Source organism: Apis florea, unplaced genomic scaffold (assembly GCF_048593485.1).
Source record: "Apis florea isolate Af1SG1 unplaced genomic scaffold, ASM4859348v1 contig_2293_pilon, whole genome shotgun sequence".
Taxonomy (NCBI): Eukaryota; Metazoa; Arthropoda; class Insecta; order Hymenoptera; family Apidae; genus Apis; species Apis florea.
In genome coordinates, this window is record NW_028256554.1 from 2,159,827 (window position 1) to 2,185,405 (window position 25,579).

At 28.7% G+C, this 25,579-nt stretch overlaps 4 protein-coding genes and 1 long non-coding RNA gene across 14 annotated transcripts in view; 3 read left to right on the forward strand and 2 right to left on the reverse strand.

The window, feature by feature from the left end:
• Ufd4 (ubiquitin fusion-degradation 4-like) lies at nucleotides 1–13,062 on the forward strand. Of its 8 annotated transcripts, XM_031917167.2 has the most exons (22): nucleotides 1–264; nucleotides 829–873; nucleotides 1,046–1,185; nucleotides 1,266–1,500; nucleotides 1,570–1,910; nucleotides 1,994–3,047; nucleotides 3,236–3,358; nucleotides 4,128–4,521; nucleotides 4,747–4,782; nucleotides 4,968–5,234; nucleotides 5,310–6,770; nucleotides 6,845–7,131; nucleotides 7,284–7,544; nucleotides 7,626–7,833; nucleotides 8,075–8,275; nucleotides 8,430–8,686; nucleotides 8,801–8,971; nucleotides 9,046–9,261; nucleotides 9,351–9,595; nucleotides 9,693–10,260; nucleotides 10,363–11,399; nucleotides 11,492–13,062. In XM_031917167.2, the coding sequence occupies exons 3-22, from the start codon at nucleotides 1,046–1,048 to the stop codon at nucleotides 11,772–11,774; spliced, it is 7,785 nt and encodes a 2,594-aa protein (XP_031773027.2). In that variant the 5' UTR covers nucleotides 1–264; nucleotides 829–873; the 3' UTR covers nucleotides 11,775–13,062. The 8 variants fall into 8 exon arrangements, with proteins under 8 accessions (XP_031773027.2, XP_086759644.1, XP_086759646.1 ...); XM_086903518.1 differs by lacking the exon at nucleotides 3,236–3,358; XM_086903520.1 differs by lacking the exon at nucleotides 3,236–3,358 and having other exon boundaries at nucleotides 8,813–8,971.
• Mdh1 (malate dehydrogenase 1) lies at nucleotides 13,051–21,105 on the reverse strand. 3 transcript variants are annotated; one of them, XM_086903526.1, is made up of 6 exons: nucleotides 21,050–21,105; nucleotides 15,232–15,356; nucleotides 14,685–14,880; nucleotides 14,039–14,361; nucleotides 13,579–13,956; nucleotides 13,051–13,495 (listed from the first exon to the last, which is right to left on the reverse strand). In XM_086903526.1, the coding sequence occupies exons 2-6, from the start codon at nucleotides 15,232–15,234 to the stop codon at nucleotides 13,394–13,396; spliced, it is 1,002 nt and encodes a 333-aa protein (XP_086759652.1). In that variant the 5' UTR covers nucleotides 15,235–15,356; nucleotides 21,050–21,105; the 3' UTR covers nucleotides 13,051–13,393. The 3 variants fall into 3 exon arrangements, with proteins under 3 accessions (XP_086759652.1, XP_086759653.1, XP_003694643.3); XM_086903527.1 differs by lacking the exon at nucleotides 21,050–21,105 and adding an exon at nucleotides 15,773–15,857; XM_003694595.4 differs by lacking the exon at nucleotides 21,050–21,105 and adding an exon at nucleotides 15,575–15,850.
• Nucleotides 16,142–19,541, forward strand: Sac1 (phosphatidylinositol-3-phosphatase SAC1). Its single transcript, XM_003694593.4, has 8 exons — nucleotides 16,142–16,727; nucleotides 16,842–16,933; nucleotides 17,008–17,348; nucleotides 17,442–17,553; nucleotides 17,651–17,997; nucleotides 18,083–18,460; nucleotides 18,539–18,706; nucleotides 18,779–19,541. The coding sequence occupies exons 1-8, from the start codon at nucleotides 16,690–16,692 to the stop codon at nucleotides 19,055–19,057; spliced, it is 1,755 nt and encodes a 584-aa protein (XP_003694641.1). The 5' UTR covers nucleotides 16,142–16,689; the 3' UTR covers nucleotides 19,058–19,541.
• LOC100864758 (NF-kappa-B inhibitor cactus) overlaps nucleotides 21,061–25,579 on the forward strand; it is a 5,840-nt gene continuing 1,321 nt past the window's right edge. Inside the window, exons 1-2 of the mRNA XM_003694590.4 lie at nucleotides 21,061–22,139; nucleotides 23,071–23,429. Of these exons, the coding sequence (XP_003694638.1) occupies nucleotides 21,739–22,139; nucleotides 23,071–23,429 (760 nt within the window). The 5' untranslated portion in view covers nucleotides 21,061–21,738. The remainder of the gene's footprint in view (nucleotides 22,140–23,070; nucleotides 23,430–25,579) is intronic.
• On the reverse strand, nucleotides 25,224–25,555 carry LOC147658233 (uncharacterized). The gene is made up of 2 exons (XR_015290791.1): nucleotides 25,430–25,555; nucleotides 25,224–25,340 (listed from the first exon to the last, which is right to left on the reverse strand). It is a non-coding gene; the product is annotated as an uncharacterized LOC147658233 (long non-coding RNA).

Genomic DNA, 25,579 nt, shown 5'->3' on the forward strand with positions numbered 1-25,579 from the left:
GACTTTTGGAGAATTGTGAATTGTGATACCTAACTATACTGAACGTCGCGTAAATGGCGAAATATATACTACGACACTAGGGTAAAGTGAGATCTTTTTGTGCGGAGGAGTGCTTTATTGGTCCGTTGGTCCGATAAATTTTTCGTGTCGCTGACGGACCAAGCGCGACGATATTGTTACGTTGTTTTTCGCAGTGGAAAACGACACGTCTTTGGAAGGATGGCGACCTGACCCCTTCCGAATAATGGAATACTGTGCACAACGGTACGTTTCTCTATGTAAGCAGGTCGTATCTACCAAACTATAGATAATTATTTCTTATGCATATTGAATTCATGATGTGCACCTGCACAGAGATTGTTCTTCTGAATTTCCTGAAGGTTACATAGTGTTATTAAGATAGTGTCACGCTTACAGCCGTCGTCATGACAAACTTTTTTCACCTTTCTTTGTACTTCAACGACAAACATAATTTTACGATAGTGAATTTATGGTCACGTGTTTTTATTTATTTATTATATATTCGTAATTTCTTTAATTAATTTACAATGATTTATGTATGTATTTATGTATTCAAATTTTTCTAGAATTTGTTTCATTATCTATGAAGAAACTAAGGAGGGAGAATGCTGTCAATGTAATTCTTAATATAGATATATCATAAGAAGTTTTATACATTTATTTTCATTTCTTTGTATTTCTTATTGTTCTTTTGTAAATTAAATATAGTATAGTTTAGGCATTTTCCACTGACATTTATTAATATTTATTTTTAAATAGAATAATAATTGATACTTACATTTTAATTTATTTTTGGTTTGTTTTCAGATTGTCAGTTTAAAATACATTTAATTGGTGCTATAAAACTACAAGGTAAGTTACACAACAAAGAAATTTATAAATGCATATATTAAGAATATTTGTTTATTTTTATTTATTTAGTACTAAAATTACTTAGTACTTAAAATTTATTTTTACTTACTTAATATTCAGATTTACATTTTTCATATAGTATTCATCATTTTCTTTTATAATATATGTTAAGATGGCTGATGTTGATCCTGAAACTTTATTGGAATGGCTGAGTATGGGCCAAGGAGATGAAAGAGACATGCAGTTAATTGCTTTAGAGCAATTATGCATGTTACTACTCATGTCTGATAATGTTGATCGTTGTTTTGAATGGTATATTATACATATATATATTAATGATATTTTTTATTTGTTATTTTAATTGAATATAATAAAAAATATTATTATTTTAGCTGTCCCCCACGCACATTTCTTCCTGCATTATGTAGAATTTTTTTGGATGAACTTGCACCAGATAGTGTTTTAGAAGTGACAGCTCGGGCCATTACATATTACTTTGACCTATCTCCAGAATGTATACGCAGAGTAATAGCCATGGAAGGTGCTGTGAAAGCTATTTGCAGTCGTTTATCTGGAGCTGGATTAGGTTCCAGAACTAGTAGAGATCTAGCTGAACAATGCATAAAGGTATTATATTAATTTATTGTTGTTAAATATAATATTATAAGGCATGTGACAGATATATTGTTATTGTAGGCACTTGAACTTGTTTGTGCAAGGGAAGCTGGTGCTGTACTCGAAGCTGGTGGCCTTCCATGTGCTTTATGTTTTATTCGAGAACATGGAGTTCTTGTTCATAGAGATACACTGCATTCAGCAATGGCTGTGGTTACTCGTTTATGCGGAAAAGTGGAACCTCAAGATAAATCTTTACCAGATTGTGTTGAAGCTTTATCAACATTACTTAGGCATGAAGATGCACATGTTGCTGATGGAGCACTTCGTTGTTTTGCATCATTAGCTGACAGATTTTCAAGAAGAAATACAGATCCTGCTCCATTAGCTTCTAATGGATTAGTTTCTGAACTCTTGTATAGGTATCTCTTTATGATAAATCTTGTATAGATATCTATATATCGATTAAATATATTATAATTTTTAATATTGTATTCATTCATAGGTTATCAAATGCAGCAGGGCCTGGTACATCAATAGCAACTACTTCTGGAAATCCAAAAACACCTCCACCTTCTAGTACAGCTTCAACACTTCCTACTCCTGAAGCGAATTCTTGTGCATCTGTTTCTACTATAATTAGTCTTCTATCAACACTTTGCAGGGGATCACCATCTATAACTCATGACCTTTTACGTTCTGAACTACCAGATGCGATTGAAAAAGCTTTAAAAGGAGATGAACGATGTGCTCTTGATTCCATGAGATTAGTTGATTTATTATTAGTTTTACTTTTCGAAGGAAGATCAGCATTAGGCCGTAATACAAGTGGAGGTCCATCAGGACCTGTGTTACCACGATTCAGACGACCGGAAAGTGCTGGAGAAAAATCTCACAGACAATTGATAGATTGTATTCGGTCAAAAGATACAGATGCATTAATAGAAGCCATAGATTCTGGAGGCATTGGAGTTAATTTCATGGATGATGTAGGACAAACATTACTTAATTGGGCATCCGCATTCGGAACTCAAGAGATGGTTGAATTTTTATGTGATAGAGGAGCAGATGTTAATAAAGGTCAAAGATCATCTAGTCTACATTATGCTGCTTGTTTCGGAAGGCCGGCTATTGCTAAAGTATTACTTAGGCATGGGGCAAATCCTGATTTACGAGATGAAGATGGAAAAACACCATTAGATAAAGCTAGAGAACGTGTAGATGAAGGACATAGAGAAGTTGCCGCTATATTACAATCTCCTGGAGAATGGATGTTACCAAATCAAGAACATAGAAAACCAGAAACAGAAGCAGAATTTACAGAACCAAAAGGTGATCCAGAAATGGCTCCAGTATATTTAAAAAGGTTATTGCCAGTATTTTGTGCAACATTTCAATCATCTATGTTGCTAAGTGTTAGGAAAGCCAGTTTAAGTTTAATCAGAAAAATGGTGCATTATATTCAACCAGAATTACTTATTGAAACATGTGGTTCTGATAGAATGGGAAACTGTGGTGCTATGCTTGTAGAAGTAATTGCCAATGTATTGGATAATGAGGTAAACTTATAATATTTTTTATATAAATTTATCTTTTTTTCTTAGTTTATCTAAATTTTTTAGATCCTGTCAAATAAATATAAATTAGTATTATAAAGTTAATTAATATTTTAAAATCTTTAGTATTCATGCAGGCAGACAGGCAGCCAGACAGACAATGCTAGTGATTTAGTTAAGATTGTTCACAGGAGCTTGAGATAAAAGCACCATCACCACCACCTCCGCCTTTCAAGCCGATAATTGGCCCAAAATTGCGTTGTCTCGCATCACGCAAGTCTTCCAGTTCCCTGAACTACATTGTTGATAAGACGGTAACGTCTGTTGTATATTTGCCAGTCTCTAGTTGAAACGTCCTTTGTGTCCCCTACATGCTATTCGTAAATCCTACTATCTTTTTACTGATCTCATTAATAATTATGCAAAGATTTCATTTACTATTAACATAATATGTATTTATGACACAATTCGTATAAAGGGTGAAATTTAATAAATATGCGCATGTTTTATATTCCTTTGCTGATAAATTTTTTTTATATCATATATCAATATCAAAATGTTATTTATATAATATGGCGTGGTGATCTCTGAATGAATTATATGCATTAATATGTGAAATCAATGTGCAATTTATTTTTTTGCATAGAATATGAAATAAGAAGAAAATTATATAAATTTATTAAATAATAACAGCAAAGGACACATACATTTTTCAGTGAATGGCCAGTGTAATTGCTCTAAACAGGTGTTAATCATGATAGATTAGATACAAAGCTGGTTGTCCACTTCTATTGACTGTCTGCCTGCTGATGGGATTAATGGGCATTTGCTTGTGATTTCAATGAATCGCGTAATCATTTTGCTCATACATAGATTTGTGCTGTTATATTCGTGCCATATAAAGTATGATTGAATGAAAAAATTCTAGATATGTTATATAAAACAATTTGTGTAGTACTTATTTTATTTTATATTAAGTTAAGAAAAAAAGATCAAAAATATTTGTTTAATTTAAGTGGATTTTTAATGATATTTAAAGTAAAAAAAATTGTATTTAAAACATTTTTATTTTAATCTTAATAGGAGGATGAGGATGGACACTTAGTGGTTTTGCAAATGATACAAGATTTGATGATAAAAGGCAAAGATGAATTTCTAGAACATTTTGCTCGTTTGGGAGTATTTTCAAAAGTTGCTGCATTGGCTGGACCACAAGATGCTGCTCCAGAACCAGAAGCAGAATCAAATCAATCTGAAGAGCAAAGAATTGAAGATGCAAGAGAACTTTTAATTGGAAGAGCTTATCATTGGAGAGATTGGTGTATTTGTAGAGGACGTGATTGTTTATATGTATGGTCTGATGCAGCTGCTTTAGAATTGTCAAATGGAAGCAATGGATGGTTCCGATTTATACTTGATGGAAAATTAGCAACAATGTATTCCAGCGGTAGTCCAGAAGGCGGAACTGATACGTCAGGTACATTTTTTTTTTTTATTCAATGTCGACACAAAATTCATCACCTATGTTTCGTCCATCTTACCACTATCTTGTTAAAGTGTTCTTTTCACCTTTACACACCCTTCGCGACAGATAAATTGACTCTGCTCAAATCACTTTTTTATGTTATATCTTTTTCATTTGTGATTAACTTCCGCGAGGGGTATAGTTTAGTAAATAACTGGTTTTACTAACTGCCTACAGGAAAAGGGAGGAACACAGAGTCGCTTACTACTGAAGGTAGGTACCCACATGTTCAACTTTCCTAGTTGTGCATGCTATCCTACCCTTCAGTATACGCCATCAATCGCATGGAGATTCCTTATTTTTGCATGATCTAATGCAACAACATCGGTTCATTAAAAATTTTCACACCACTTATAATTTTATTAATTGTATTGATTACTAGAACGTATATTTTACAGAAAACCGGGGTGAATTCTTGGAAAAATTACAAAGAGCGAGAAGCCAAGTAAAACCAAATTCTGTAAGTCAACCTGTACTTTCACGTCCTGGTACCACCCGTCTAGTTGTAGGAAATTGGGCATTATCTAGTAGAAAAGAAAGTGAATTGTGTATACATAATAGTGATGGTCAACAGCAAGCAACAATTTTACGAGAAGATTTACCAGGATTTATTTTTGAATCAAATCGAGGTACCAAGCATTCCTTTACAGCAGAAACAAGTTTGGGTAAGTATATATTTTTAATTCATATTTCTTTAATTAATTTATTATAAAAAATAAATATTTATGGGTTATTTTTAGGTCCAGAATTTGCAGCAGGTTGGGCTGGTAAAAGAGGAAAAAGATTAAGATCTAAAATTGAAGCTATCAAACAAAAAGTTAAAATACAAGCTCAAGATATTTATGAATGTTATTTTAAAGCTGCCCAGGCTCAACCACGTGGAGTAGTCGCTAAACTAGGAACAATTGTTAGTCAAATAGAAAAAGCTTGTCAGAAACAACAATCAGGAAATCGAGAATGGCGTAATATTTTACAAAGTGCATTAGAAGAACTTAAAGATTTATTAAACGAGGAAGGAAGGGTATCTGCGTATGAACTTCATTCGAGCGGGCTTGTACAAACCTTACTTTCATTATTAGCAGCTCCACCAGGACCACAACCACCTACATTACGAGCAACAAAACTTAGAATGCAAAGAATAGCAGTATTTAAAAACTGTTTTCATTCGAAAGACGCTAATAAAGAGCATAATTCTGCTAAAATTCTAGTCCATAAATTAGTTTCAGTTTTAGAATCTATTGAAAAATTACCTGTTTATTTATATGATACACCAGGTTCAGGTTATGGTTTACAAATTTTAACAAGAAGATTACGATTTCGTTTGGAAAAAGCAGCTGGTGAAAGTTCTCTAATTGATAGGTCTGGCCGAAGTTTAAAGATGGAACCATTAAGTACTATACAACAATTAGAAAATCATTTATTAAAAATGGTAGCAAAACAATGGCATGACCATGATAGGTCAACATTTACATTTGTTAAAAAACTGAAGGATAGAAATAAAATTACTTTCAAATATCAGTATGATTTTGATGAAAATGGATTGTTGTATTGGATCGGTACAAATGCAAAAACATGTACTGAATGGGTTAATCCTGGTCAATATGGTTTAGTTGTTATTACATCGAGTAATGGAAGAAATCTTCCATATGGTCATCTCGAAGATATCTTAAGTCGTGATCCGTCGGCATTAAATTGTCATACAAATGATGATAGACGTGCGTGGTTTTCAATTGATTTAGGAGTTTGGATTATTCCGAGCGCATACACATTAAGACATGCAAGAGGCTATGGTAGGAGTGCCTTACGGAATTGGATGTTTCAAGCATCAAAAGATGGTATAATTTGGACAACATTATATGCTCATGTAGATGATTCATCATTGAATGAGCCTGGTAGCACAGCTACTTGGACGTTAGAACCACCGACTGATGAGACACAGGGATGGCGTCATTTACGATTACAACAAATTGGAAAGAATGCTTCTGGTCAAACGCATTATTTGTCTGTGTCTGGGTTTGAAGTTTATGGAGAAGTTACCGGAGTTTGCGAGGATTTGGGACGAGCAGCTAGAGAAGCTGAAGCTGGAGTTCGAAAACAACGAAGGTTAATTAAAGCTCAAGTCCTTCGTCATTTAGTTGCTGGTGCCAGGGTAGCTAGAGGTTTAGATTGGAAATGGAGAGATCAAGATGGTGTTCCTCCAGGTATATTTATAGTAAAACAAAATAAATTCAAATATACTTTTTCTTAGATTAAAAGATCTTTTTTCTTATATCAGGTGAAGGCACAGTAACAGGAGAATTACATAATGGTTGGATAGATGTAACATGGGATCATGGTGGTTCCAATTCTTATAGAATGGGTGCAGAAGGAAAATATGATCTAAGATTAGTTGGTACTGGCCTTGATACAGATAATGGAACAAAAAATAAAAGTGGTGGCGGAGTTTTGACTGGACGAAAATCTAGCAGTACACCTAGTTTACCAGATTGTACTGATACTGTAATGCGTGGATCAGTAGCTTCAACAGATCAAGCAGCAAGTGCAGATAATTTAGCAGTTAAGGTATAATTTTAAATATTTATTGTCTTATATATGATATTTATTTATATAATTATGTGCGTGTTCTGATTATATTTTGTATAAAGCATTATGATTTGTTATTATTAATTAGAGTAGGAAATCGTTAGTGTTAATTTTGTATTTATGATAAATAGCAAGCCGTTGAATCGATAGCAGAAAATGTGTTATCCGTTGCTCGTGCTGAAGCGGTTGTTGCTGTAACCGGTGAAGGCGGGGCAAATTCAACGAGCGAATTGTCTGTTGTATTACATCCTAGGCCCGACACTACTGTGACAAGTGATCTGGCAACAATTGTTGAGAGTCTTGCCCTTAACACTGATTGTCCTGCCAATAGTAACAGCAATCGTGCATCTAGTAGTTCAAAATCATTTTTTGCAACAGTGCGAGGAAATAAGGTGTGATATTTGCATATTTATCAAAGTAATTATTGTATGTACAAGATTTATAGTGTTTTTAAATTTAAAATACTTTTACAGCCAGGATCAGGTTTATTGAGTCTTGAAGCTACTGAAGTATTAGATCGTGTCAGAGAAGGAGCCGACAGATTACGAAATAATACAAATAGTTTTTTGAGTGGAGAATTACTTAGTTTAGTGCCTGTTAGAATTAATGTGTCAGGTGAATTAGAAGAAAATTCATTAAGGATTAAATCTGTTCAGAGGCATCACTCAGGAATTACTGATGGTATGATAATAATAATTAATTATCATATACAATCCTGTTTATGTGCGCCATCTCTCTTTTTTTTAATACATGTAATTATAAATATAATACAATTAGTATTTTAAAAAAAAAAATTTCTAAAAGATTTTAATGTTTAATACTGAAAATTGAACATATTTTATATTTAAATTTTTGTTACTGATAAAAAATGTTCTTTACATAAACACTTCTGTAAAAGCTAAGTGTGTTTCCTCTAAACTAGCTGCCAAAGAATGTAGTCGGGACAAAGAAGCTAGCTCATCTACACAAAATACAGCAGGTGGTTGTCCTGTTGTTGTTACCAATCCTATGTCTGTATCTGTTCCCAATCTTGCTTGTTCTGATGCTAACAATACTTTGGAACCAACAACTGCAACTGGTTTATTGGAAACCTTTACTGCAATGGCGCGAAGACGAACATTGGGTTAGTGTTTGTTAGTCTGTATGGTTGCTTAACAGTTTTGTATATTAATAATTTAATTTTAATAAAAACGATTTATTTTTAGTAGTCAATTATAAGTTTAAATTTATATATTTATTAATAAATTAATATAAATTATTAAAGAAAATTTTTTCAGGACCTACAGGTGGACAACATATTGCTTCCAATTCTAATACTGGTTCAAATTCACGTGGACCTAATTCTGTATCAAGTTTAGTTCGACTTGCTTTAAGTCCTAATTTTCCTGGAGGATTACTCAGTACTGCTCAAAGTTATCCAAGTTTGACTAGCAGTGGTCAAGTAGCTGGCAGTGGAGTTACGACAACGACTGGACCTGGCCTAGGACAAGCACTTACAATGTCATTAACTAGTACAAGTAGTGATAGTGAACAGGTAAAACTCACTATCTTTGAAAATATTGTTTTTATTATCAAAATAACATTTATTTTATACTATGAATACAAAATCTAAAGTGAAATATCTGATTCTATATAATGTAATAAGCAGTTATGGCTGCAGGTTAGTCTTGAAGATTTTTTGGAATCTTGTGGAGGTATCGCAAGTTCTAGTGCAAGTGGAGGTAGAACAACAGGTGGACCAACTCTTTTAACTGAATTAGAAGATGATGAAGATGGTGTTCTTGAAGAAGAAGAAGATAATGATGAAAATGATCAAGAAGTACGTCAAAGAAAAGAATTTTTTCTAAAGAATAAATATTTTTATATACATTTTTTGCGTTCTTTATTTTATAGGAAGATGACGAAGAAAATGAAGAAGAAGGAGATGGTTGTGATGGTGATTATGAAGATGTTATGGTAAGTCGCAATCTTCTCGCAGCATTTGTGGAAGAAGAAACTCCTCAAAACAGTAAAAGACGTGCGTGGGATGATGAGTTCGTTTTAAAACGTCAATTTTCTGCTCTGATTCCTGCTTTTGATCCACGACCTGGGCGAACTAATATTAATCAAGTAAATAATAATAAAAATAAAGATATTAAGAACTTTAAATAATTGTTATATTATTATTATTATTACTAATATTACGAAATATTTTATAGACAACAGATCTGGAAATTCCTCCTCCTGGTAGCGAAACTCAGTTAAATACACGTTCAGGTTCATTATCAATGCCAAGGCTTTGTTTAACACTAAAGGGACCAGGACTGCCTGGAGTACCAGATGTTGAATTACCACTTACAGAACCACATGCCAGTATTTTTCAACAAGTACAAGAATTGATGCAATTAACAGAATTAGGTAGTCGACAAGAAAAACTAAGAAGAATATGGGAACCAACTTACACGTAATATATTTATTTCTTAGTATATATTAATAAGAAAAAATTAAATTTTTACAATTATAATATTTATAATTATACACACATTGTATTTTTTTTATAGCATAATATATAAAGAAGCAAAAGATGAAGAATCATCTGGAAGAGCAACACCAGTTGTAACATTATATTCTCGTAATACAGCTCAAAATTCTTCAGTGTGCAGTGTAGAAGACGTATTACAATTATTGAGACATGTTTATGTATTAAGTACTACTCGTGATGACGGTAAACATGTTGATTACGAAGAATGTGAAGAATCATGTTGGGTTCATCCAGATGACTTCACTTCAAAGAAAATCACAAATAAAATAGTGCAACAAATTCAAGATCCTTTAGCATTAGCTGCTGGCGCTTTGCCGAATTGGTGTGAAGAATTGGCTAGAAGTTGTCCATTTTTATTACCATTTGAAACTAGACGATTGTACTTTAGTTGTACTGCCTTTGGAGCTTCGCGGTCTATCGTATGGCTTCAAACTCAAAGAGATGCTATTCTTGAAAGACAAAGGGCACCTGGTTTAAGTCCACGACGTGATGATATTCATGAATTCCGCGTTGGCAGGCTTAAACATGAACGAGTTAGTGTACCTAGGGGAGAGAAATTATTAGACTGGGCAGAACAAGTAATGAAGGTAAATAGATAATTAATTAAATTTAATGTGTACACTATGATATTATTTATCTTTAAAAGAAGAAAAAGAGTGAAAAAAATGAAATTTTATTTCATATTATAGGTACATGCAAGTCGAAAGAGTATATTAGAAGTAGAATTTGTAGGTGAAGAAGGAACTGGTCTTGGACCAACATTAGAATTCTTTGCATTAGTTGCTGCTGAATTACAGCGTAAAGACTTAGGTTTGTGGTTATGTGATGATGAAGAATCATCTGACACAGATCAATCTCGAATATCTGGAGATCAGATTCGACCTCCAGGATATTATGTAACACGACCAAGCGGACTATTTCCAGCTCCTTTACCACAAGATTCTATGGCTTGTGATCGTGCTGTTCGATATTTCTGGTTCTTAGGTGTATTCTTGGCAAAAGTTTTGCAAGATAATAGATTAGTAGACTTACCATTATCCCGTCCTTTCTTAAAATTAATGTGTCATGGAGATATCACAAATAATGTAAATGAAAAAATTGGTCTTAGTGGAGTAAATCAAGAAAGTATGTCTTCAAGTATGTCGAGTAGCTTTATATCAGAAGAAGGTGAAGCAGATACAGCATATTCTTCATTAGAACCACCATCTTGGTATTCTGGATTATTGGATATTGAAGATCTAGTACTTGTTGATCCAGTGAGAGGTGAATTTTTAAAAGAAATACAAACGGCAATTGCCAAACGTGATAGAACACTTTCCGATGGTCGTAATTCTCTTGACGAAGAAATGTCATTAAATATTACTCATCCATCCGGAATGTCAGTGCCTATTGAAGATTTAACTTTGACGATGACATATTCTCCAAGTTCCAAAATCTTTGCGTATGATCAAATAGAATTAGTAGATGGTGGTGCAGAAATTTCAGTTATTATGGAAAATGCAAGAGAATATGCCGAGATGACAATTAATTATTGTCTTGATCGAGGAATCTCAAGGCAACTAGAATCGTTTAAATCTGGTTTTTCAAAAGTCTTCCCAATGGAAAAACTTCATGCTTTCAGTCCCGAAGAAATAAGAGCTATGCTTTGTGGAGAACAAAATCCACAATGGACCAGAGAGGATTTACTGAACTATACTGAGCCAAAACTAGGCTATACAAGAGAAAGGTAAAAATATTTTAAATATATATTATACATATTATACATATTACGCAATTTACTAAGAATATTATTAAGAATATTTTTTTTTTCTACTGCAGTCCTGGTTTTCAACGATTTGTCAATGTTCTACTTTCGTTGACTGGTCCAGAAAGAAAAGCTTTCTTACAATTTGCTACTGGATGTTCAGCTTTACCTCCTGGAGGATTATGTAATTTACATCCTAGATTGACTGTTGTGCGAAAAGTAGATGCTGGTTCAGGTGGTTATCCCTCTGTTAACACCTGTGTTCATTATTTAAAATTACCAGAGTATCCTACTGAAGAAATACTTAAAGAAAGACTCTTGGCAGCAACTAGAGAGAGAGGATTTCACTTAAATTAATCTCGTTTCTGCTCAGGCAAGGAACTGCTACGATATCATAATCAGAAGTACTCGCTCTTAAAATGTGCGAATCAAACTTTGCTCCATGGATTACATCGTGTAATCTATATGCAAAAGCCGAGTTTGGTCTTGATGTTATATAAAAAAAAAAAACTGAAACAATTATCTAATAAGAATCAGTACCGGTTTACAAAAATAATTTAATGTATAGCCTGGAACGGAAATATTTACATATATTCAAAATTATTTCATTGAAGTTGATGTGAATTCAAGTATCATAAGTATTTGAACATATAAAGTTATATATGTTGATATGTTTAAAATTTGTCGATTTTGAAAATTTATAATTTAATTAATAACAAGTTATTTTTTCTCTACTTTATGTTATGTGTTTAAGTTTTATTTATAGTGAATTGATCTTTAAATTGATGTTGTAAAATGTACTACAAAACAGTACTACACTTATTTAATGTTGCAAACAATAAAATAATTAATTTATAATTTAATAACATAAGTTATCCGTTCCAGGTATTGGCCATAATTATATTATGAATTTTGTCCAAATACGATAGAAATTGTATTTTCTCAACAAATGTAATTTATGCGAGTGTTTTCAAGTATATTTGCTGTCCTTGTGGAACAAAAACTTTATAGTTCCTCATTTTAAGACGAATGTTCGTATTGTCTTCTTTGTGAAATATTGTCGTGCTTCGAAAGTGATTTATATATAAGAAAAAAAATGGGAGCATCTTTAATGAAAGTTTTATTTTCTTTATCAGAATGTCTCTCAGATATATACAGCGTTATAAAAACGCATAAGATATGAATCAAAATTTACTTGTGTAAAATGCTAAGTTTTTATTCATTGTAATGAAAACAATGTTTTTTAGTATCTAAACAATTTTCATAGCTTCAAATGTTTGTTCTTTTAATTAAATATCAACGTATCACCATGTTTATAAAGACGCGCGAGTGTTTAAATATAATAACACACGAAAAAAGAAGATACACATATATTTGAAAGCATCTTGATAAGAACATTCTGAAGAATTGGCAAGCTGAGCACTCTGCATCTTTGTACAATATGCTACTTAATGCTCACTCAATAATTATATTATAGGCGGAAATCAGTATACTTGTAATAATAGTGTTTAGAAGAAGATATGAAAATAATATAAATGTGAAAAGATTGATTAATGATATCGATATGAAAAATAGTTACTATTACTGTAATATAAATTATTATTGATTCTTGGGGAAAGAATAAAACAAAAAATGTTATAAAGTATAACATGTTTTTCAACATAATTTGTTACATATTTTATACAATTTATTAATATAAACATATGTATTTAACAATTCCTACATTAGTTAAAAAAGATACATAGAAATGTCATTAAATTTCATATCATACATGTATATGATCATCAATTTATATATATATATATATATATATCAATAATATATTGTATCTTATAAATATCATTTCAAATTTCATAAGACACAATTAGAGTCTATATATTACATATCATGTATTATCATCATAATTTTTATTTTATTTTCTACAATTTTGCCAGAACAAGTAGTTGGCTTTTAGTATCACAATTTATTGATTTTAGTCACTTTTCATGTAATACATTTTTTGCTTCTGCACGTTCCTCTTCTAATTCACTGGATGTAATATTTAACTTTGATCTAGCAAAGTCATTGATTGAAAGTCCCTAAGAAGTCAATGTAAATTATTTTTTTGTTTCAAAAATATAATATAAAAATATAACAAATAATATATAAAAAAGATATTTACTTGAACAATTTTGTATTGTCCATTTTCTATAGTAACTGGGAAAGAAAACACAATATCCTTTGGAATTCCATAACTGCCATCAGATAGTACACCCATACTAACCCATTCACCTGGTTTGGTACCAATCCACCAATCTCTCATGTGATCTCCAGCTGCTTTAGCAGCTGACATTGCAGATGACATCTCTCTGGCAGCTATTACAGCTGCACCACGTTTCTGAATTGTTTCCACAAAAGTAGTATTTAACCAATTTTCATCGTTTATAACTAAAGATACTGGCTTGGTGGAACCTTGAAGAGTTACAGTAGCATGAGAAGCATCAGGATATTGAGTTGAACTGTGATTGCCCCAAATAATAACATTTTTTACTTTATCAACCTGTTTGCATACATTATATTTATTAAATTTTGTATCAAAATTTTATAAATTTTTTTTAATATAATAATAAAATTTTAGTCACCTGAACATTTAATTTTGCTGATAATGCTGCTTGAGCACGATTCTGATCCAATCTTGTCATAGCAGTAAAATTTTGTTTTGGAATGGATGGTGCATAATGAGAGCAAATCAAAGCATTTGTGTTAGCAGGATTACCAACAACTAAAACTTTAACATCTTTTTGAGCATATTTATCCAGAGCTTCTCCTTGAACTTTAAAAATTTCTATATTAGCTGCTAAAAGATCTTTTCTTTCCATTCCTTCTTTTCGAGGTTTTGCTCCAACTAGAAAAGCTGCAGCTACATCTTTGAAAGCTATACTTGGATCAGCTGTAGGAACAACTTCTATAAACAAAAAATTTATATGATAATGAAACTATTAAAATCATAAAATACACATATATTTTTATATTATAAAATGAAAAAATAAATAAAACAAATCATACATAACAATATATCATACATACATAATATTAGTTAAGTGCATTATATAACAATATATAATGTTACATAATGTTTTCTGTTGTATATTCATCAGAAACTATATGATTTAAAATTTTTTCTATATAGAATTTTGTTAAAAAATTCAATCAAAGAATATTGATATCATTTTATAATATGTATTTAATTATATTGTTATTCTTTTAACTATAAATTTATATTTTTACCCCTTAAAAGTGGAAGAGCTAGATCTTGCAATTCCATAACTACTCCATTTAATACTTTCATCATAATTGGAATATCTAATAATCGAAGATTAATTGGTTGATTTGGACCAAAAACTGTACCAGCAGCAAGTTGATATAATAAAGAATAAGCAATTTGTCCTGCAGCACCAGTAACCACCACATTTATTGGTTCACTCTAAAATATTAAAAAAAAAACATAAATCATACAAACACAAATTTAAAATTTAATTTATAATATTCATAATTCAATTATAATATAATAATATATTATTATTATAATAATATAATAATAAATTTCTAGAGGTTATTTTATTTTAAATTTTATTATCGATTCTATTAATACAGGTGGTTAAATAAATAATATATTATATTAGAAAAATTAATATGCGATAAATAAAAAGCAATCGACATTTAATAAATATTGAAGGTCAAATATAGGTTAAATAATTCTTATATAAAAAATAAAATTTTAAAATATTTTATATTAATTTTGTAATATAAAATTAATGTATTTCTTAAAACTTACCATTTTTTAGCTTTTTTTTTTTTATGATGATATGATTTTTAAATGACAATATCAAAAACTGTTTATCGAACTCTCCAGAGATACTAAGGTCAGTTACAATGATTGCTGTAATAATAGCGACACGTCTGGAAGATAGATTTGAATTCGGTTGATTATACTGGAGGCCAAATATTTCATTAATTTAGTATGTATTTTAATCGATAAAAATTATAATATTTTATTTATAAATTAAAGAATGTATATATGAAAAACAATTTTTTTATTCAGCTTAATTTAAAATTATTAAATAAAAATATTAATATTAATAAAATTTATAAAAAAAAAGATTTGCAAATTGTATTACCGCTATTTCTTTTCACATATGCGTATAACTTTGTTTTTGATTAAATTTAATGAATAACGTAGAATAATCTAAATATTTATTTTTATCTTATTTCAATGTCAAATATACTTCATAGATAAAATTTTTGTTGCATAATATTTACGAATATCATGAAATTCAAAAATTTATTTAAATAAAGTATCCAATCAAAATATACACCTTTCTACTCTGCCATCTATGCCAACGATATTATAAAGTTTAATAAATTCTATACAGATTAATGGAATAATTCTATCTAAAAATTAATGATATCATGATATAGTATATTATTTATCATTTTATAGATAAAAAAATTTTATATGAATTTTTCCATTTTTTTATTTAAAAATCTTATTTTGATTAATTAGAAAATTAATTTTCAGAATTATTATTATAAATATAATAATCATTAATTGAATCTTTAAATAAATTTATAACTAAAAAATAATTTGAATTTAACGCGAATTAATAATTTTATCATTAAATTCAATTGGATAAAAATTTAAAATGGCATCATATAATTCACAAAAATCCCTAAAATTTTCAATTTACATATAAATGATTTTTGAATCACTAAATTCTGGCAATTAAAAATAATCATTTTTGCATATTAATATTTATAAAAAATATATATAGGAAAAATCTTAAAAATTTTAATATCTTTTTAAGATTAATCAGAATATTATAATAAAGCATAATAAATAAAAGTATTATTTCATTGATATGATTTATCATTGATATGAATAGAAAATATTGGTTACTATGACGTTCTAAAATTTCATCTGCTATGGTTATGCAGTATTAGCGCTATATAAGTAACTAATCGTGCCGCGAAGAATAGAAGAAGAGAATTAGATAAGTACGGAGGTTACTCCGATTTTGACAGATTTCGAACATGCTAATTCAAGTATTAAGTTGACAACAATTTGACGATTAATTTGTTAACTTCTAAACTTATATTCTAATGTACTTTGAATATATTTACAGATTATAATTTTTATTGTCATTGTATACATTATATTTTTTCTTATATTGTATTTCATTTCTTATCAATTTATATTCTTATAATACGCAACGTAAAAGCATTTTATAGCAATATGAAGTTACATCCAGATGTATATGATAAATTATATTTGTGAGTATATTTAATGTATGCTTTTTTAAAATTAAATATTAATATGTTGAACATATTAAGTGATATATCAAATATTGATATTTTAATTATATTTCAAATAAATTGCTTCTTCAGATATATTACACCTGAAAAATTTTATGTAGAACCTATTGGAACTAAAGTGCTACTTGTAGTTGATAGAGTGAGTCAGCAAATTTATACACAAGGTAATTAACAACATATTTTTATTTGATATTTTTGACATAACATAAATTTTTTAAAGATTTCATTCATATTTTAGCTGGTACAGCTAGTCAAATTCCCTCAACTGCAAGCCGTAGAAAAATATGGGGTATTGTAGGAACTATAAGGCTGCTAGCATGCCGATATCTTATAGTGATAACAGATGCTATAGATGTTGGAACTATAGCTGGTCATCAAATTTTTAAATTAGTTTCAACAGAAGTTATACCATATACCAAATCTTCATTACATCTTAGTGAAAAACAAGTGCAAAATAATTCAATATATGTAGAAATGATCAAATCTATATTAAATACACCTTATTTTTATTTTAGTTACACATATGATCTTAGCCATACAATGCAAAAACTTCATAATACCAATCCTGAATTTTTACAGGTCATTATTTGCTTTATTTATATTTAATAATTATATTATATTTATTTATTATTATTTGAAGTTTATTTTTCCATTTTTTTTTTTATCAAATAGATGCCACTTCATGACAGGGCAGATTCTAGATTTGTTTGGAATGCTTATCTTCTACAAGATTTAACATCAAGACCTGAACAGTATAAATTTTGCCTACCTATCATTCATGGATGTATCCTTGTAAAAAGATAAAAACAAAAAGAAAAAAAAATATATATATTATAGTTTATATCTTTATAAAATTTATATTTTCCTTAATGTTTATTTAGTTGTTTCATTAAATATTATTACTGTAACTGGTAGCACATCATTTAATTTGGGTATAGTATCTAGACGTAGTGTGCATCGTGCAGGAACAAGATTATTTTCACGTGGTATAGATTCTACTGGTAATGTTTCTAATTATGTAGAAACAGAACAATTAGTTGAATTCAATGGACATCGTATGTCTTTTGTACAAACAAGAGGTTCTATTCCTTTATTTTGGTATCAGGCACCAAATCTAAAATATAAACCTAAACCTCAATTGGGTACTCATGAAGATCATCAAACTGCCTGTGCACGACATTTTGAAACCCAAATATTTCATTATGGAAAACAAATTTTAATCAATTTAGTAAGTTTATAAAAAAAATTAAAAGAATTTTTTTTTTAATTTTTATAAATATTAATTTATTTTTAATATTGGAATTTTAATATAGATTGATCATATGGGTTCAGAAGGTACACTAGAAAAAGCATATCACAATGTAGTACAACGAATTAACAATGAGAACGTTCGATACGAAAGTTTTGATTTTCATGCTGAATGTAGAAGATTAAGATGGGATCGATTGAACATGTTACTTGATCGATTAACTCATGAATTAGAACAAATGGGTTATTTCTTATTATTAGAAGATGGAACATTATTATCGGCGCAAGATGGTGTTTTTCGTACCAATTGTATCGATTGTTTAGATAGAACTAATGTTGTTCAAAGTATGATTGCAAAGAGAGTTCTAAATGATGTGTTATCAAGGTTACAAATTCTTAGAAAGATCGAAGATCATCCTAGTGTTGAGGAACATTTTAAACGGGTAGGAATACAATTTTATTTATATAAAATGTTCCTTTTTTATATTTTAAATTTTTATTAAACTTTAATATAATTTTAGATTTGGGCTGACAATGCAGATATAATAAGTATTCAGTATTCTGGTACTGGCGCATTAAAAACAGATTTTACTCGAACTGGAAAGCGTACTAAATTGGGTGCAATGAGAGATGGTTTGAATTCTTTAACAAGATATTATAAAAATAATTTCACCGATGGTTATAGACAAGTATACTATTTTTTTATAAGAGATTTATCACTTTTATATATGTAATAAGATCATATTATATTTATTTAATAGGATTCATTGGACTTATTTTTGGGTCGCTATATTGTACAAGATGGCGAATGCACGCTAATTCAATGTCCTTTGGAATCGGAAAGAAATTGGCGTTATGCTACATTTCCTTTAGTACTTCTTGTTGCATCATCCATGCTAGTTGCTCATATAATCTTACCTTCGAGATATACTACTGAAATTTTATTGTATATATTATTTTGGGGTGCTATGGTAGCTGGTACATTTGCAACTATAATTCATCATGGCAAGCAATATGTAGATAAACCTAAATTGCTTTAAAAAGTTTTCAGATAGAATATATTGTATAACATTTCTAAATTGTGAAATGTTAAAAATTATTTATTATTTTTCACCATCTAATAATAATTTTCAAATATATTTTTCTGTTAAGATTTATTTGAAAGAATCATTAGATAGTCTAATATTTAAATTTATAAAATCTACCTTTACATTCATATTATGTATGTTATAAAAATTTTAAGTCTAATAATATGTATCATTGATGAATTAGATATAGTAAAAATGAACAAATGTGTTCTTATCGATGAATGTATATAGATTGACAATGTAATTAATATTTTTAATCGAGGTATTGTTAATATCAATGCATTTTTAAATAGAATAAGCTTTTATAGCTTTTAAAGAAACATACTTGTTCCTTTTTCAGTTAATTTGACACATTTTAAAAAATATTGTAAAATATTGTAAAAAATTTTCAATTTTGAGCAACATTTGCTCGTATATAAAATCAATTTATATTCTATAGCGTTTGATATTTACCGTCCACATACATATAAATTACTTATTATTATTTGGTCATTATAATAATATTTGGTTATTTCTTTTAAATTCTAACATTACAGATATTCGTAATCTATAACATATATTTGCAATTTAAACAAAATTGGAAAATTAATAATATATTAATACTGATTTTTTTGTGAAAAAAATAAATTTTAAAAAATAATATTAATGATAGTTTTGTAATTTATAAGCATTCAAAAATTTAATAAAAAACTGAATTGCATTTTAAAACGTACAAAATATATAAATTTTAAATATTATTTATATTTATATATAAATGTATATAAATTATATATTTAATATAAAAATAGAAAAAATATTTTATTTTGTTTCATTAAAATTTTTTATTAAAAAATGATATATAATGAAATATATTGTAAAGATTATACATACAAAATTTGATAAAATTTATAATAAATTAAACAAATTATTATATTAAGACAAAAATATTACCTACAAAAATTTAAACATTAAATCTAAATATATTTTATACATTATATTATATATTATAAATTATAATATACATGTATGTTATATTTTTGATTTATAAAAGATTTTTTGCTTTTTTTATTTTAAAGAAAATGATATCACTGTATCAATATTTCTTTTTCTTGGTTTGCATCATTTTTTCTTTTTTTAAAAAAAGATTTGAGTAAAACATAATATTTTATAGACAATTATTTTATTATATTTATTTATATATAGAATGTTAATATGTTCATAGAATATCTACACATCGATAGAAAAAATCGATTTTAAAGAAATAAATATAAAAATGTTAATTGAAATTTATTTATTAAATTAATTGAAATTTGCGTTAGATGAAATAAAGCAATATAATGCGACGAAAATATAGTTTCATTCTTTTTTCATTTCAATTCGTCTAATACAAATTTTAATTATATTTATATAACTTAATAAATAAGTTCAATTGATATTTTTACATATATTAATTTTTATGTTCGTTTCATCTTCCAATGATTCCAAAAATATCTTATATAATATAAATACTAAAAAAACTATAATATAAAAACTATAAGTATCAAATAGATTATATATTAACATTCTATATAAGCAAATAATTTTAAGTAAACTATACTATATTATTATATTATATATGTTAATATTAAATATTAAATAATTAAATATATAATTTAGAACTATATATATATATATATATATATATATATATATATATATATATATATATATATATATATATATAAAATCTATCTATATTGTAATTAGAATAATTTTACATGAAATAATTAATCGAATATTTTCATATAAAATTAGAAAATAATATGAATTAAATAAATATGAAAAATATTTGTAATATGTTTGATTCAGTTTTTTTCTGAACTTGTTATCTAAATGCCAAGTTAAATTGAGTATAAAATGTATAAATAAGTACATATATGTATACCATACTACTGACTTTGCCATGATGGGTTTTCCCACCCCTACCTTTCTCCTTTGAGAGCATACGAACACACACGCACAAGATTCACCAGAGGTTCTACTGTGCCTCGCAGACTCGCGGTCACATAACGTTATACGGTTAGTTCGTTTTCAGACAGCGCGTTGTGTGGAGTTTCGTACAATTATTAAGTATATATATATATATATGTATATATATATTTATATTTTCTTTCTTTGTTTTTTTCATCAAAAATACAAATTCATATGTATATAATCTTTCCTATCAAATAAGTTTTCACATTTAAGGTGAAATATTTTCTTATAAATGAAGTTATAGAATGACGTAATTAGCCATCGATATTTACAAACACTGTCGAAACGAGAATCCAACGACAACGAAAAATCGAATACATGTAAAGAAGCCAGCTGTTCGAGGCGAACGACAATCGAATGATTGCTCGAATAAACGGAGCAGTGGCGTCGCTTGCGAACGAACGAAACAAGAACGAATAAGTTCTGTTGTTTTGAGAAAGGAAAATCGAACGAAATTGTAAAAATCGATTAATTATTCATTCAGAAAACTACGTAGAAGCATCGCATCAAGATTTTAAAAAAGCGTAATATACGTATACTCAATACGTTGTGTATATGTACAAATCAAAATCATAGTTTTTTTTTTTTGACGAGCGGGAAAAAATTGAATTTTGTACATTGATCGAAAATCGATATCGAAAATGTTGAATTCGTCAAGGACAGCACCAATGGAAAATAATGTTCCAGTGAATACGCAATTAAAGTGCGAAGAACAATGTCATACCGATTCCGGATTTTTATCCAGTGGAAATCTTCAAATTAGTTCTGATCTATATGACTATGAATTGAATGTTGTAAACACACCGGTTACCCCTATGAAATCAGATAGTGGCGTGGATCTTGGCTTAAGCGAAAAATTGAGTCAACTCATGAGTTGCAAAGTTCAAGTTGAACCTACTGTTGAATTAACTCCGGTAAATATTAATAAATTTGATCAACACGATGCTCCAACATTATCACGCAAATGGCACCAATCTACTAAAAAACAAATCAGTAATGAATTTCAACAACTTTATTATGATGAAAATGATAATGGTGATATGTAAGTAATTTTCATAGAATACTCTCCTTCCTTCAAAATTATTATTTCTTAATTGTATCAATAATGTATCAATTTAATTTTTTCTTTCAATTAATTTTCTTATTTAAATTATGTCATTATAAGATAGTAATTATATTATTTGCTATATAAAATAAAATTTTTTATATAATTAACATATTAAAATAAGATAGTAAACATTCTGCTAAGTAAATTTCTTTTTAAGATATCAAAAATACCGATTAATACATAGCATATATAGCACATTAAACATAATTAAATCGATATAATAATTATTATTAATAAATAAAATTTTATGATTTGACTTTTTTTAAAAAAAATTTTTAAAGTAACCGTTATTTTTTATCTTTATTGTAAACAAATACACGTGGATGACGATCATTTAAGTAGGTTAGATCAAATTCTGCTATATCGATTAATGGTACATGTTTTATTTATTGCTTGATCATCGTAAATGATTTTAATTCAAATTATGATTAAAATATTTTCAAATATATTGGTCGATCCAATGGATGTTAACATATAAAGAATTTTTTTGTATATTAATTAAAACATTAATATAAAAAAGCAATGTTATTTCATATATATCTTTACAATGAAAATATTATGTGCGTACATAATAAATTAAAATACATAATAAATAAAATCAAAGAAAACAAATTGAAAGAAATTAAGGTTTAATTGTGTTATTTCAAATAAGTCATAATTATTGTCATTAGTATTAAAATAAATATTATTAAATATTTTAACTGTTTTTTATGATAATATTATTATGCGTGAATCCATGCTTTTACGCATATTTTATATTTTGTGAAGAATTTTGATTAATTGAATCATTGTAATCATTATAACTTCAAAATTCTTTTAAATCTTTTATTAAATTTATAAATTTGTTTTTTTATTTTTCTATTAGACAACTTCATATGGCCATAGTGCAAGATTTTGTAGAGGATACGTTCAGCTTAATAAGAAATTCTACAAGACCACATTCGTATCTTTTAAATATCTTGAATCATAATGGTCAATCACCCCTGCACTTAGCTGTACTGGCACGACAACCAAGGATTATTAGGGGATTAATTCTGGCAGGTGCAAATCCAGCATTGAGAAACTTTCGTGGAAACACGGCTCTTCACCTAGCTTGTGCAACTGGCGATCTTGCTTCTGCAAAAGCTCTTACCGATCCTTTAACCACTATAGAAAGAAATTATCTTCTTCCTGGAAAAAAAATACCTGCCTTACCACAAGATCTTGAACAACCGAATTATGAAGGTAGGTGATTAATTTATAATTTCATAATTCTTTGTTTCTGTTTTCATTTTTTTATCTCATTTCAAAATAAGTTTTTGTTAATTTTGTTGCTTTTATTTTAATTACATAATTAGTAATGATAGTTAATATTCTATTGATAAAAATTTGAATAAGTAATAATGCGAAATGTTCTTATCTTTCTTCAAATATTCAAGTAAATATTGAAGTATTGATACAAATATGATGGTACAAAAAATATTCAAAAGAGAGAGTATTCTCATTAGTAGACAATAGAAAGTGTATATAATAAAATACTTTGCAAAGAAGGAAGGAAATGTGCATGACGCATGGCTGGTATTGCTTGTGTGGAGAGGATAAACGAAGCAACTCGGAAAATCCTAACAACATTTATCGCATGAAACAACAGTCATTGGCATTGCATGCGCGCGCGAACAGAAAACAATCCTGTAATCCGCGATTATTCGCGGATTTCCCATGATTTCATCAAGGATCGAGAATAATGTTCCGTTATTCTGTTTCTTTTGTTCGAAAATTATATAATGTCAAAATGCAATAGAGTTATTGACATTTTTAATAATATTGCTGGCTACTTTCTAGTTCTAGAAAATATTGAAAAGAATATATACATTTCCATATAACGATATCTATATTCATATAATTCAGATAATAATTTTCTTGATCTTGGAAAATTATTTCAATAAAAAACACTTCAAAGTTTTTTGAAGAAATTTAATCAGAAATTATTTCTATATTTTTTATCAGTTTCTCGTGTACTTAACTTCTTAACTTTCTTAATTTTAAACATAATTGATAGGTGATAAATTTTGTATTTATCATATTGTTTCTTTCTTTTTTATGTATATTGGACCTTGTACATATAGCGAAAATAATTGAACATTCTTTTACATAGTTCTGGAATTTCCACGTAACGTCATGCTTATATACCATTCTGTACTTATATCATATATAGATATATACAGAACGTCGGCTGGCTGGCGTAACGGCTGATTTTGGACCATGACGAAAATAATTTAAGTTATACTATGGAACAATTTTCAATCTAATTACAGATTCGCTGTCTGTTGCTATACTTGATCGTATTTTATTATATCCGGTGAACATTTATAATTTTATTGATTGGTAAAATGCGTGTATTATTTTATCGAGTCGAATGGAAAAGTATATGTATGTATATTGAAATTAGGCTGATATTAAGAAAATATGAGACACATAATTTTTTGCGTATGATTCAATATTACATATCAATATCAAGGATTTGCGATTGATGAATTGGCACTTAGAAAATTTTACGGATAAAAAAATTAGATAGGAAGAAGAAAGTAAGAAGAAAAGAGTGTTGCGATTTTAAGCTCGGAATACACACGAAGGAATTTTGGCGCGTCGTCTGCACGAGCGGGTACGCGCGTTACATCACGCAAGGCGTGCGATGAGACAGAAAGCCTGTAGCAGATGTTTTTAATATTTAAAAATACCTACACGACTATTTGTGTGTCGTGATATTCATGCTCCACAACTCGGTTCAACTCGATTCGAATGGGAAACTCCACAATGGCGCGGAAATCAGTGGACTTTCGCTGTTAAACATTTTCTTCGAAAAATAAAATAAAGGATAGATTTAGTCTAGATTCTTTTCATAGTTTTCGATCCTATTATATACTTTATCACGAATATCGCAACAAAATTTATTTAATTTTTAGACGGGTTTTAAGATTATATTTACAAATTACCGATATGATATCGCTCATGTATGGGGAATTTCAAAATATATATAAATTACATTTTTTTCTCTCTTTTATTATATTTCATGTATCATACAAACATTTCGATAAGAATAGAAATATCAATATTTATGCGGTAGAGTTCTGTAAATCTTTCTGTTGCGAGACTCAACTGCAATGAAATTACATTCCGCCAATGTACATACTGCTAGTGGTAACAACGGAGGGTTAATTTTAGCAGTTACTTTGATCGGTACGAACCTAGTTTGGACCACGGGACGCCAGCCAAAAGAAGACGACAATGATTCACCGCATCTTCCTAGTTCTATCTATATCTTTCAAAAGCATGTGACTCCATCGCATCATTATGAAGCAGGCATTTCTATCCTGATGAATTAAAATTGTCTGATT